This window comes from Crocodylus porosus, unplaced genomic scaffold (genome assembly GCF_001723895.1).
Source record: "Crocodylus porosus isolate Cpor-Errol unplaced genomic scaffold, CroPor_comp1, whole genome shotgun sequence".
NCBI lineage: Eukaryota > Metazoa > Chordata > Crocodylia > Crocodylidae > Crocodylus > Crocodylus porosus.
In genome coordinates, this window is record NW_017728886.1 from 263,752,875 (window position 1) to 263,767,692 (window position 14,818).

The 14,818-nt window shown below is 43.3% G+C and overlaps 1 protein-coding gene across 1 annotated transcript in view; it reads right to left on the minus strand.

The window, feature by feature from the left end:
• KCNK9 (potassium two pore domain channel subfamily K member 9) overlaps positions 1-14,795 on the minus strand; it is a 117,080-nt gene extending 102,285 nt beyond the window's left edge. The window contains exon 1 of the mRNA XM_019553105.1: positions 14,468-14,795. Within this exon, the coding sequence (XP_019408650.1) occupies positions 14,468-14,750 (283 nt within the window). The 5' untranslated portion in view covers positions 14,751-14,795. The remainder of the gene's footprint in view (positions 1-14,467) is intronic.
• Positions 14,796-14,818: the final 23 nt, after the last annotated feature.

Sequence of the window (14,818 nt, forward strand, 5' to 3'; positions counted from 1 at the left end):
GGGAGGAGGGGGTTGGGATGGGGACAGACAAGTGACCTTCTCCCATTCCTTGTTGACAGAGGAGAATGGGATGACAGTGATACAAAGAAACAAAAACAAAAGTGGAGAGTGGAGGGAATCATTAAACTGTTTTAACTTACATGAGCTCTCACTGAAAGGCTCTTTTCCTTTCTGCCTTCATACACAAACGTTGCTGCCATTTATTCAAGATGTTGTTCTTATCTCAGGGAAACCCAAAAGTTCAGTTTAACGGGCTTGGCCCACATAAAGAAAAACATATCCTTGATAAGTATTAGAGTCTAGAAGTTAATCAGAGGAATAGAGCTGTGGTTTGCAATGAGCATTCAGTTCATTGCCTACAGTGGAGGTATTTACATAGCCCACAGAGATAAGGTAGGAGCAACTTGCTTTGTACTATAGACTCCTCTGGACACTTCAGGACAGTTTAGCAGGCAGAGCCCTCCACAGCTCCTGGAAAGTCACCACGGCATGAAGACCATAAGAGAGTATGGGGAGGGAGGAAGAAGGGGGAGAGGTATTATAAAGTGCAAAAAATTAAAGGTCTAATAATGGGTGACCCTTGGAAAAAGAGGAATGTGGTTAGACTTAAAAACCTGCCTACTAAATTATCTGTTCTCTTCTTGATACAGGCAAGTAATCCTTCTCACTTTAATGGGCAATTTTATGGCTGCTAATAACATTTGTAGCTAAGATAATGACAAGGATAATCAAATCCCATGCTTCAGGGCATAAACTGATTGCTGTGGGTGTTAGCAACAAAATCACCACCGCCATGACAGTGCATTATGGGATAGCTTTCCTTCCTCTGAAGCATCCAGGCATTGGTCACTGCCAGGATACGAGACTAGATGATTTCCCTTGTTATGGAAATGTCAGTGTTCATGTACATGTGACCCAAAGAAAGAAGAGAAACCTCTTTGTTCCAGCATGACATAATGTGCAATACTAAACTCCAAATAGGGAGGCTGCAGTAGACGCACTGACTCATGTGCTGTAGGGTTCAGCTTGGATAGTGATGAAGCCCGCTGTCAAAATGTAAGTGCTGCAGAACATTTCTGTACATTATTCATAGAATCGCAAAAATGTAGGGCTGGAAATGACCTCAAGCAAGCCGTGCCCTGCTCAGAGGCAGGATCCTCAGTGTGTATCAACAGTCCCAGAGAGATGTTTGTATAACCTTGCCTTAAAAACCTCTTCTGAAAGGGATTGCAGGACATGCCTTAGGAGACTGTTCCAGTGCTTAACTACCCTTTTAACTGGAAAATATTTCCTCATATATCACCTAAATCTCCCGTGCTGCAAATGAAGCCAATTACTCCATGCCATCCCCTGGTGGGTATGAGGAATAACTGATGGCTCTCTTTATAACCACCTTTTACATACTTGAAGACTGCTATAATGCCTCCCCTCCATTGTTCACTCCTCTAGACTAAACCACTCCAGTTCTTTCCCTGTTTTCTAAACCTCATTTCATGTCTGTCACTTTCTTCTCAAATCTCTCCAATTTGTCTAGACCTTTCCCAAAGCATGGTGACCAGAGCTGAACACGGTACTCCAGCTGAGGCCTTACCAGCACTAAGGAGAGTTTAATAATGACCTTCTGTGTCTTACATATGACATCCCAAGTAATACATCCCAGAATGAGAGCTACCCTTTTTTTGCAACAGCATCACACTGCCAATACCTTTTCAATCTGTGATCCCCAGGAAGATCCTTTTGTGCAGTACTTCTGTCTCACCAGATATCCTTATTTTGTATTTGTGCTTTTAATGTTGCCTTCTTATGTGTAATAACACATAAGATGAACTTTTTTAAGCTTCATCTTAATGACTGTAAGCCATTTCTCCAATTTATCAAGATCATTTTCAACTCTAATCCTATCATCCATAGTGCTTCCAACCCTCCTCCACATGGTGTAATCCTCAGTAAATCATGAATAAAAAACACTGAATAGTAACAGGTCCAAGACAAACTCTTACAGAAGCACACTGAATATGTCTGCCCAGTTTGGCAGTGAACTCTAGCTACTTCCTGAGTAAGAGTTTTTATCCAGTTGCGCATCTGCTGTACAGTAATTTCATCTAGACCACATTCTAGTAAGCTTATGAGAATATCATTTGGGACTGTATGAAAAGTCAAGATATAGCACATGCACTCCTTTCCACATCCACTGGCTCAGTTATTCTGCCAAAAAAGAAATTATGTGGTTTTGATATGATTTGTTTATTGCCCTTATTATCCTCCAGGTGCTTACAAACAGGTTTCATAGTAATTTGTTCCAGTATCTTTCACGGTATTGAAATTAGGCTGACTGATCTATAGTTCCCCAAGTCCTCTTCTTCTTCCCATTGCAAAGATATGTAGTATATTTGCCCTTTTCCAATCCTTTGAGACCCTTACTGCTACAGCTGTGCAAAAGTCAGCTGTAAAGCTAGTGTACTGCTGCTGACAATGAACAGAGGGTTCCTAGAAAAGCAGTTTGACGCCTGCACAGCTACTCAGAATTGGGGAGTTATTCCAGTAACCCAGCAGGAAAGCTTCAAACAAAACGGACACAACAGCCGCATCTACACAAGACGCTACTGCACAGTAGCAATGAGCTATTGTGCACTGGATCGTTGCTACTACACAGTAGCATTGGAAGGCACTAACTGTGACACGATGCTTCTACGCAGTAGTAATGAACTATTACGCGGCAGCTCATTGCTACTGTGCAGTAGCATCGGGGAAATAAAAACCATGCAAGGCTTCTACTGTGCAATACAATTGGTTATTGTGCAGTCATTCAGTACTTGATTATGCATGTTGCAGTTCCTCGTGTTGCTGGATTTCCAGCTCCTTAACAATCTTCATCTTTTACCTCTGCACTGCCTTTTTATAATACGGTACCCACATCTTGACACAACCCTAAATTGCATTTGCTTTTTTTGTGACACCATGTCGTTGCTGACTCATTTTGAGTTCATAATCTACCCTGACTCCCGGGTCTTGCTACCACTGAATCTATTGTACCCCATTCGGGATATGTGCATTTTTACTTTGGAGAAAAGTAGATAAGGGGAGGATGTGATCATGGTTTTCAATTTGAAAGGCTGCCACAAAGGAGGAAGAACACTGTTCTCTATTCTCCCTTTCCAAAGAGAGCTCGTGACAGTGGGCTGACACTGCAGGACAGCAGATATAGATTAAATCTCAGGAAAAAAACTTCCCAAGCGTAAAAACTGTAGGACAATCATACAAGCTATCCGGGGGAGCTGTGGGATCACCTTCAGAGATTTTCAAGACGACAGAAAGGCAGGGATGATGTAGAAAGAGTGAACCTTGCCATATTACAGGGTTTGGACTGGATGGCTCTTGAGCTCCCTTTCAGTTCTCTGATAAGTCACTCTGGGGTACCCTTTCCCATCCCCTCCTGGTGCTCTGAACATCTCCATGGCTGGCATGTTGGAGAGCGGGGACGGGGGAGTCTTACCGTCTCATCTCTGGGTTTAGTGTGTATAGAGCAGGCTGTGTTCCTCACCAGGGCTCTCAGGAGTGCCACAGAAGGGGCATCGACCTGCCTTAAGAGAAACAGATTATAACTGAACAGCAATTCAGCAGCCTTCCAAGTAGAGATAGCTGTTCACCAAATTAAAGGCTAGACTGGGGCTTTGCGAGTATGCTGCAGGAAGGCGAGGCGAGCATGTAGGAGGCACACTGCTGTTGTCAGAAGTATTGTCTGCATAGGACAAAAGCAGGCAGAAGCAAGCGAGGCACTCGGATAAAAGGTGAGCAGTCCCCAAACAGCCAGGTTCCAGCTCCCAGAGAGCAAGTAGGAACACAGCACAACCTGTCTAGGGCTTTCTCCTTCAGAGTACAATGCAAACTTACTATGCAAACCTTCCTCGGCTTTCTGCTAACGGAGCACACGCCCTGACGGCCACCTTCCCTTACGCAGGTGAGCACACCATCGCCACTCTTCCTGCACATGAACATGCGGGTGCAGCTAAATTCTAGCCCTTACACGGCAGCCGGTCCCCCCAGGACCCAGTACTTCACCGCTCTAGTCCACTCCAGCCATGTGATCACATACTGTAAATACTCCCCGCTTCGAATCAGTTAGCAAGTGAAAAGAAATGGTTCGACTTGACTAAGTGTTTCTTCAAACATTTTTTTTTAAGTCAAAGATGATTCCTCAAAGCCCAAAAGACTTCCAATGTTGATGACTTATACATTTCAAAAAAAAAATCCCTCAAACTTTGGGGGGAAAGACAATTCAAGATTTATTTATAGGGAAAAATGCAAAAAGGGCCAAAATAAAATGTTTTTAAAATGTTAAAACAAAATGGAAGGATTATCGGAAACTTGTGTGTGTGTGTGTGTGTGTGTGTGTGTATATATATATATATATATATAGTTGATTCACAATATTTATTTTAGCTCTTCCTTTCTCATATAAAATCAGGAAGGGAAAAAAAAGTGTTGTTGCAAAAGATTTACCAGCCCAAGAAAATCATTCCCTGCATGATAGAGAGATCACCCATGGAAATTCATTTTGAAAATCAAGGGGCAGGATCCTAAGACCTAGTTGTAAAAGCCTAGGTTCAAAAAAATAGGCTCAGTCAGAACATTGTCTTCCTCCTCTGTTCTAAAGAGGCATAGTGTGCCTCTGTGAAGAGTGAATCAAGTTACTTTGTGGATTGTAAATAGGCCCTGGTGTGCTTGAAAGGAAAATAGGACTTAGGACATGATAATGAATAGGTTCAAATTCACCCTGACATAAAAGTCAGATAAAATATGCCACAGATATATATGGCCCATTGAGTTGTAGCCACGGGAACACAGAAGAGCTGTGCATATATATCTTAAATGGAAATCCAGATCGGGGTCAGTATTTGAAAAAGAACACAAAAATGAAGCCATTCCAACCCACTTCTAGTGCTTCAAGCAATAAAGTAACCTCTGTGTCCATTAATGAACACTCATGAACTGACTCGAAATACACACAATTTGCCGCTGTCGGCATGCATGAGAAGGCGTCAGCTTCTGCTGGCTCCTTTGACTGCCACTCTGCATTCATTGAAACAAACACATCGCTACTAAAACCTTCATTGTTTTGGAAAGCACCCTTTAAATAATAATGGACATTTTTGTACTAGTCGTGACCTATTTTAAGAGCAAATCATGAGCTTAAACCTTTTGCATTCAAAGGCCAGATGGTCTCATCCAACAGAGGCCCCCAAAAGACATTCAGAAACTACTGTATTTACTCAAATATAACACAACCCCGAATGTAAGGCAACACCCCTACACACACCCCTGTAAGTAGATTCTACACATGGAAAATTTATAAATTTATTATTTTTTCCATGTATGGCAGGGAGCCAACAGTGCTGCTATGGGGCTGGACTGGAACAGCAGTGTCAGCTCTACACTGGTGCTGCAGGCCAAGCTGGAGCCATGCTCCATGCCCCAGGCTGCAGCAGTGACAGAGCCCGCCAGCATGGAGCAAAGGTAAAGAAGCATGCAGCGGAGAGAGAGAAGCAGTGGTGGGGGGAGACTGGGAGCTGTGGGGGAGAAGTGGCAGGGCATTTGGGGGGGGCAGGGAGCAGCTGCAACTTTGGTTCCAGCCCCAGGTCCTCCCCCCTCCCCGCCTTCCCCCATGGCCTCATCCTCAGTTTCAAGGTGAGGGGCTTTTTTCCCCCCATGTTAAATGGGAGGGTAAACCTCATCTTCTAATCAAGTAGATATGGTAATACTAGACACGTATTTCTCAAATGCTATCATATCCTTCATCTTTTGCCAAGTCTGTCATTACAAACGGCAACATGGGGGGAAATGAAAGAAGAGTCTATATGGATGTGCATGGGCAACCATGCATGTTCATGAAGAACTTAAATTTCTCCACCTGATCAATAGAGTTGGCATTCAATTCTGCGCTCGGATACGTACGTGCTGCTGCTTGGGCACAAAAGCGAAGTCCAGATGCTCTTGCATGGGAGACAAGGGAAGAGATTTTACTATTTCAATTATTTCCTTCCTGGAACTAAATTGATCTCATTTTAATAATAATTGATCAATGGTGTAGAAGCCAAAAACCTCCGAATATAATCCAACGTTGTGGCTTACTGTAGCAAGCTAAATGGTGCGCATACTATGCGGAACCTTAGAGAAGAGAAAACCTTTTCAGATGCAAAAACACATCTCTTGGGCATGTCCACACATGCACTGGAAAGCACAGTAAACTATTTTACTGTGCATTAAAGCATCACATAAAAAAAACCATGATATTACCTTAATCCACTGTAAAATTGTCTACTGCGCATTAAGTATCACTGAAAAAGGCATGGAAATGCACTACTAGCACAGCCTAATGCACATTAATTTAGTACCTCAGACTGGAGGTACTCAATTTAATGAGAATTAGAAAAGGTGCATTCATGCATGTGTAGGCATGCCCCCTTGAGTCCACAATCTGAGTCCCAAATAGAATTTCTGCTGAGCTCAGAAACAGCTGGTTAGTATTTTTTTTTTTTTTATGGGATGCCTCTTGAATCCAGGATCTTATTGATACCCAACTACTAAAAGGCAAATTTGCAGTGTTTCCAGACCTCACCAAAACAGAAGGTACCAAGAATCTTATATGGACACACGTCCCTCTCAAAATCCCAGCCCAGCTTTATAAATCCAATCGCTTTGGGGAGTACAGAATAATTTGAGAGCAGCATAGTGAAGTTTCCCTGGTGCAAGGTGCCTCTCCGATGCAAACTTGCAAGGTGAGGAAATTCAGCCATCACTGTTTGTGGATTTTTGTCTTCTCCAGGTTCCTTTCAAAGTGTTTGGTATGAATTTTCACAGGCTGAATGACCAGTGCGCCCTTTCTCCTGATATAACCTCTCATAGCGTACAATTAAAGAGCTGTTGCAGGCTAAATTTGTCATTCTGTGCATTATCACTCTCAGTAAAATCACAGCTTTCCAAGGAGGCCGACACCCTTAGCACAGAGAGCTATCCGTTTCAATGACAGAAGACCATCTGCTGCATGGCAGATCCCTTGAACCCCCATAGTGAGCTTCCTCTTCCACAACATGCTCTTCTTTCTTGTACTGCCCCAATCTGATTCAAGAACTGAGTCAAAGGACGTGCACATGCCCCTTAACAGAGATTTGCCTTTCACTTTGATAGCCTAATCATCTCAATTATGAAAGCAGTTTAAAAGGAGAGCAAGCCTTGAGCCAGTTTAATGTTGCATAAGTCTTCTGTGACAGCGTGTCAGACACTGAAAAAATATTTAATTCATTCTCCAATACATTCCAAGAAAATTAGAGGGATATTTTGTTTTCCCTGAAGCAGAAAGGAAGAAAGTTCATCTTAAAATAATAGTCTCTCAGCTGATCAGAAGAGGCTGGCAACTGTCAGGCGATGGAAAAAGAAAGTAATATTTTTATAAAACAGAAGCAAAAAGAAAAGGGCACAGACATCCTTCTTTCAGATTTCTCTTTGCTGAAAGTTAGATGTGTTGCTTAATGCTGCACTTCTACAAAAAGTTTCACTAAGCCAAGCTTTCAACTTCAATGATATAAACTTAGAAATCAAAGCATGTGTGTTTTGCTGTTTGTTTTTAAAAAGGGGAAAGAAAAAGCATGCCTGAAAACAAGACTTGTACAGGGAGAGCTGATAGCTTCAGGTCGATACATTGATCAACTCTGCTCATCTAATGGCTGTTACTGCTTTGTATTATTACAGAGATTTTTCTAGGAGCTCGTTTGCTACAAACTACAGCTACATGGACTGTGGAGTCCCTGTCAAATGCAGGCCTGATCCAAAGCCTATTGATCAGCTTTAGCCCTTGCAGTAGTTGCAGTGGCTTTTGAATAAACATAAATGACAGGTCCCGAGTCGCTTAACATCTCATAGTTTTCTTCAAAGAGCATCAAAATACCACGCTGCTTCTTTCTTCTTGACACTATCATCCTTATTTGTAGCCACCGAAATCACAAAACCTGGTCAAATCCAAGTAATGCAGGAACAGACTGCTACCCATGGTCTCCGACGTACAATAAATACATCTGCTTAAGTCAGCAGCAACCTGTTGACTCAGCCTGAAAGCTGAGAGGACCATTACTGTGCTGACCTGTGTTACACAGACCAGGGATCGTGCATCCAGCCATCATCATAGCAGTGGATTTTCTGTGAGTCAGCAAGGACTGGTGCCTAACTCCCTTAAGCAAAAATAACAACAGAACAGCAACAACACCTGTATATTAAGGCTGCATTTCTATACACAGCTGCTACAAGGAGCCTTGAGACCCAAGCCTAAGAAATTTATTAATATCACCAGAAATCCACAATACAGTCGTGCCACCGGTTCATTTGTGCTTTGGGATGGTCTGTTTAGTCTGGCTATAAACTAACACTGGGTGCTTCTGAGGGAATAAGAACAGGGCTGTTGGGAAGTTAGTAAATGCCCCATTTTAATCCTGGTTCCTGAGAAAAGTTACTTTACTTCCCAGGCCCTAAACGGAGGAGGTATCCTAGGAGCTGACCAGCCCCAGGCAGGGGGTGCAAGGAACAACAGCTGAATGTTTCTACGGCACTTTGAACACAAGTTCCATGCAACGCTGTATAATACAGTATTGATCCCTACCTTCAGTGTTTATCAAGTAACAGGCCCCAGCAGATGGTGTTCAACACCCTCAATTCCTATTGCCTTTAAGCAACACCACAGGGATCAGACCAAATGATAACAATGGCTTCCCTGGGCTTTGGACCAGACCCAAAAGGAATCTTTCCATTAAATAACTGTCCTTTGGATCAGATCCCATATGCCTGGTCCCAGTAAATTAATATAGTTTGCTTTTGATGTTACTGGCAGTAGGAACAAGACCATGATTAAAACAACTTCACCACCTTCCCTCTATTTGTCATTCAAGTTCCTTCTCCTCCTCCTGTATCTCTGTTTCCCCCCACAATTTCTTCACCTTCTCCATCTATGCCTCTGATCCTTTTCTTCCTTCAGCCTGCTTATTTGCACCTAGTTTCCATTCCCGAAGATGCATAGGGCAGTGCTCCCTTATGCAGTAGAGACGTGCAAATATAGTCCCATAAGACATGCCTAGCAATGGCCACAAAGAATGGACACCCCGATATAGACATTGGAAAATAATCCAATGATCCAATAATCCAAGTACGTATAGAAACTATATAACAGAAAGAAATAAAAGGGCCATGTAAAAGACTGTGGGCTTTCTTTCTTCATGAAAAAGAAGAGGCAAAACAGTTAGGAAGAAGAGGTAAGGAGCAGAGTGTGGAAGGACACCAAAATGCTAAAATGAAATAAGAATGTGACACCCGTTCCTCCGGCCCGTTATAAGTTTTTACTAGGCACTGATAGCTCCAGAAACTCAGCTAAATTTCCCTAAGATGCATGAGGGAAACACCAATCTAAACTACACTTCTGCCTTGTTAATGAACTATTTTCAAATCCGTTTGCTAATATGACTGAAAAGAATGTGGACAGGATGTAACTGGGAGAAAACCCCACATTTACCGTTTCACAGTCTCATGAATCCTTTAAAAAAAAAAAAAACAAAACCACACACACATTAACACAGTTCTGAATCATCCAAACAAGCAGCACAATTGCTTTAGTACAAAAATGTTTTAAACAGTTGAATGCAGAGAGAAAAAACAAGAGAAGACTTTAAAAGATTTGCTGAGCCTCTTTATCCGGGTCAGAGTTCTGCGATGGGGCTAAACCACGAAGATGCAACGAACAGAGTGCAAAGTTCCAGTATCTAATACCCTGAGCCAGATTCCCAGCTGGCATGAATCAGCATAGCTTCATTGACTTCAGCTGAGCTATATGCACCGGATCTGGCCCTACACTTTGATCTGAGTGCATTAGTGAACAAATGGCTCCAATCCAATCTGTTTTATTTGAATTAGATAAGATCTTCAGGTCCATGGCTAGTCGCTGATGTACTGGTTGGTAGAACAAAGCATGGAAATCTTTGTTCTTTTACCCCCCTCCCAACACCACCCATGCTTTTTTTTTTTGCACTTATTATTTTTAACTTTCTTCTTACAACATTTTTTTCTGATTTCCCTCACTCCACCATCAATGGATTAGGTCAAAAATCCAAATCCAAATGCCAATTAGGGGGAGGAGTGCTTATCAAGCTCTTACCCTAGAAACATTATAAACATTGTGCTTATCAAGCCCTTTCCCTAGAAACATTATAAATATTAGTTTTAAAAATTCACACTACCCATGCTATACCTAAGTACTATTACACCACTTTTTGCAGATGGGTAAACTGAAGGGGAAGGATAGAGGTTAAAGCAGTCAGCTGCCATTCTGAATAGGAAAGGACTTCAGCATCTTTCTAACTGTTTTCTTCAACGCAGGATTAAGCTCTCTGTCAGACAGCTACATCTGTTAGCGCTAAGGACTCCTCTCATTTGTATATAGAGATCGGATAGTTGGGTAGATCTGCGGGGGCTGTCTGCATAGTGGTCTCCAACAATGTCCACACTTGTTTGATCTCTCTTACTGTAGTAAGATATGAACTGAGCATCGCTCTCACTTTCTGTAGTAAGGTATGGACTGATTTTAAAATATCAACAGGTCAAACGCCTAGAAAGTGGCTCTTTTTTTAGATTCCCCACTGCATCTTACCAGCCACGTCCACCTTTGGCCCACTTAATGTGGACACTTTTCTGGGGGGGGAAAAGAGCCTTCTTTGTCTGTTTAGTGCTTCCATTCAATTCAGGGCACCATAAGCAGCTTTTGGCTCTTTCCATTCTGTGCAAGCCTCCAGAAATATTCAGTGTTTACGAGAGCTCTGTAGTGTTAAATCAAGTATGACTATCACCCTTAAAAGCCTAAATGATGGAGTGATATCCATACCAATAACGCATTTTGACAGTGCCAACACCTGCCTAAATTAAAACAGTTTACTCACTGCTAGAAACCTGTAGGAGATGGAGTTCCATCTTATCAGTGATCCCGATGTTTTGCTTTAAAAAAATATAATTGGTGTTGTATTCATGATGCCCTGCCTCTTGATTTACTCAGTGGTATAAATGTTGATGAAACATTTAAGAGAAATATGTGACTGAAATACTGGGAAAATTCACTTTCTCTCATCTTTTCGGACTGATAATGGGAAGTGGATGGGATCTGCAACCAGCTAACAATGAAGTGAGAAAAATCCTACAATAAAAGTAGAGAGCACAGAGACTCCAGAGCACCTAATTAGCTCCTTTGGCCAACGGAACATTTTCTCTGCATTGTAACAGGACAAAAACTTCAGAAAAGGATGGTTCGTCTGACCTGCCACGGGATTTCAAGACAAAGGGTACTGAAAACGGTGTTACTTGTTGTTGCCAATGAAACATTAAGAAGCAGAATTAAAAGTGTATTGTAATCTGTGACTGGGAAAGATCTCCTGGGTACAAAAGAGAAACTCTCTTACTCACTCGATGCTTTGTCCTTTCTGGGGTTTGACAAGCCAGACAGACCAACAACCAACTACTGCTAGAAGATAAATGGGAAATGACCTACCTAGCACAGAACCAAAAAGTTGGCCGAGCCCTATTATTTCAACCGACTTGGACGCTTTCAGAGTAATGATATTTCCATCAAAATAGGTCTTTGATCGTCTAGGCTTCAAATGAAGTAACTAGCTGCGGGGCCTTTTTTTTTTTTGTGGCGTCCAATTTGGCAAAAGGTGAAGATTGCAGGACATTTGCTGCAGGGAGCTGTCCAATTCAGCACCAGGCGCGTGCAGTGGGAACACAAAACGAAGCCCAAAAAAAGCAGATCGACCTCGCATTTGCTTGGGTCCCTTTGGCAATAACCTCTTGGAGGTGATCGGCTCTGGTTGGATCATGTTTTGAGGTCCACAATAAATGCCTCCGATCAACTGAAAGCCATACAATAAACACAGTAAAAAGGTAATTGCTTCAGACGTGCTGCCAGCACGACCATATCAAAAAGCTCAATGAAGACTTAAATTCATCCACTGCCATATGCAGACTGCTACAGGTTTTGATGCTCTGGTTTGCTTTACAGGTCTCTGGAGGTCAGTCTGTGGGAGTGAATATGGCATGCCACAAAATACAACAAGCCCTTGTCATCAATTTATCTTTGCATGCAAAAAGGATGAGAGCGTTGATAACAAGTCACTGTACAGGGTGACTTGTTCACGCATAGAAATGTATGTGCTTCTTGATTTTTTCTTGGAGGGATCATGCCAGGTGTGCAGAAGCAGCATGTTCAAGGTTAGATTAAACATGGGAACGGCCACCAAAAATTACCTTGACCACGGAATATTACTACATAATGCAAGAAGCCTCACCAGAAATGCAAAATTGCTTTTTCCTTTCAGGGCCTACAACCCTAAGTAGTGGGTAGGGGGGGAGAAGTTTCTCTCCTGGAAACATCCTTTTTAGGCAAAAGAAATGTTAAGAAAGTTCAGTGACTCATTTTTCAGAACAATTGTTACACGGGACTCCAGCATTGCGTAACTTGAGTTTTGGAAAGACGTTTTGCAGGCCAGAGGAAGGAGGGGGAAAGTGCTTTTATAATAAGAAATACAGAGTACCTGTTTATTAATAAACTTTAGGAAGTTGATCCTCCTTATGCTAGAGAATATTCCTCTGAATAACAGATAGGAATCCTTTTCTTCACCGCTGTTTCCTCCAGTGCTCCACTACTGTTATACACATTTCAGTGTTAAAAGCACGCTGACTTCTCAAAGCGCTTCAGCCTTGAGAAGACTATCACCTGCTGCAAGGAATATACATGGCCATTGCAATTGATTTTTTTTAAATGTATCTAAGTTTTTCATTGCAAATAATAGTTAAATGTGCTGCTACTAATATTAATGAACTTCAGCTTTCTTTTTAAACTAAAGCAAATGGACTTCTGCTTTTCCCATAAGTCAGGTCTGGTGCCCCTGAAAGGAAAGTGCTGCTCCACTTTCCTCAACTTTAAACACAGAGGCAAGTTTTGCTCCTTGCCATAGCAAATTTCACGTAAGCAGTGAACCACATGACCCCCTCCCTGCCTATTGCCAGCATAGTCCAGTGACTGAAAAAGATAGTTAACGGTCAGATACACAAAAGTACAGCAAGTAAACAGGCAAACATCCACAAGCCCCATACATAATCCATAAGGATAAGATCGTTCAACGGTTTCTTAAGGCACAAATAAATTATACAATGAAATGGAGGCAGAGACGTCCCATTGCACAAACTAAGAAGCCAGTTCTGACTTTGCAGTAAATGCATAATAAATGTGTGTCATTTGGCCTGAGAAAATACACATAGTATTTCTAACTCATAGTTTCTATTCCTATAAAGAAGTCTCACAGTGGGAAAAAGGGGAAAAAGCTATTCAACAAGATTTTTCTTTAAAAAAAGGGGGACTATCGCTTAAAACAACACAAAACAAAAAAAGTCGTCATTTCCATAAGGGAAAATAGGCTTCACAGTGTCAGATGACCTTTCAAGGAAAAATGATTTACTGCCCCGGGTAAGAAAGTCAAAATATAAATGTAAGCAAACACTTTTTTTTCCCCAACAACTCAAAGGAGAGTGGAGTGGAGACTGGGCTGAAAAGTGACAGTATCTGCAGGTGGTAATGTACAGATTTGTTGTAACAAGCCCTAAACAGTAAGAAGATAGTGTGTGCCTGCGTTAACAACCGTGAGCTTGGGCTTTCATGTCCTGTTCAGTACAATGCACTATCAACCATCCACAGAGCCAAAGCCACCTTCTCGGCTTCCCAGCTGGTAGAGGAGCATCTCGAAGTGCTGGGAGAAGGACGGAGCAGCTGCCTCGGGAAAACCATCCTGTTTCATACGGAGCTAGTACAAAGCGCGACCGCAACACAAGCCCACACAACAGCTCTAGACATCGTTGTGTCTGCAGATCCAGGCACGGGTTTGCATTTCAGGGAAACACAACTGAGCTGGGACAAACTGACAGCCTGTGGCTTTGCCCATTGTCGCTGGATCACTTTGCCATCTCTGGAAACTCTGCTCCGGAGTTAGGCACTGAATGAACCACAGTGATCATCTGGCCATTAACCCATTCACCCCCAAATGCAGGCCCCGCTATAACGAACGCCCTCTGACTTATCAGCTCCCTACCGGGGCAAAAGAAAACTTTGGGAGAAGTCAAGGTAGTAAGCACAGAGGACCCGAGTGTGCGAGACCACAGCACCCACCGAGGGGGAAACCTGATCACCCTCCAGGTTTAGCCCATCCTCAAGCGCGAGGCCACCCCGGCTCGCCCAAGGGCAGGGCAGCGAGTGGCAAAGCAGACAGAGCCCGGTCGGGGCACCGAGGGGCTTCTCCTCCTCCCCTACGTCCCCTGCCCTGGCCACCCCCAGGGGCAGCAAGACCCGGGCACAGCGTGGGACGCCCAACAAGTGCCCAGCCGCCCGGGCACTCACCGATGGTGGTGATGACCGTGATGGCAAAGTAGAAAGAGCCGGCGAATTTCCACTGGACGCCGGCGCGGTGGGGCTCGGACTGCATGATGACCAGCTCCAGCTGCCGGTAGTCCTCGCTGGTGATGTTGTACTTCCCCTTGAGCCGGATCTCCTCGGCTTTGAGCTTCTCCTCCTCCCGCATCTCGTGGTCGGACTCCAGGGCATCGAAGACGGCGGCGCCCACCAGCAGGTAGGTGAACGTGCAGATGATCAGGGACAGGGTCCGCACGTTCTGCCTCTTCATGGCCGCCAGCAAGGGGCGAGTGCGAGGACCATGTCCCCCCCTGGCCGCCCGGGGATCCGACAGGACGC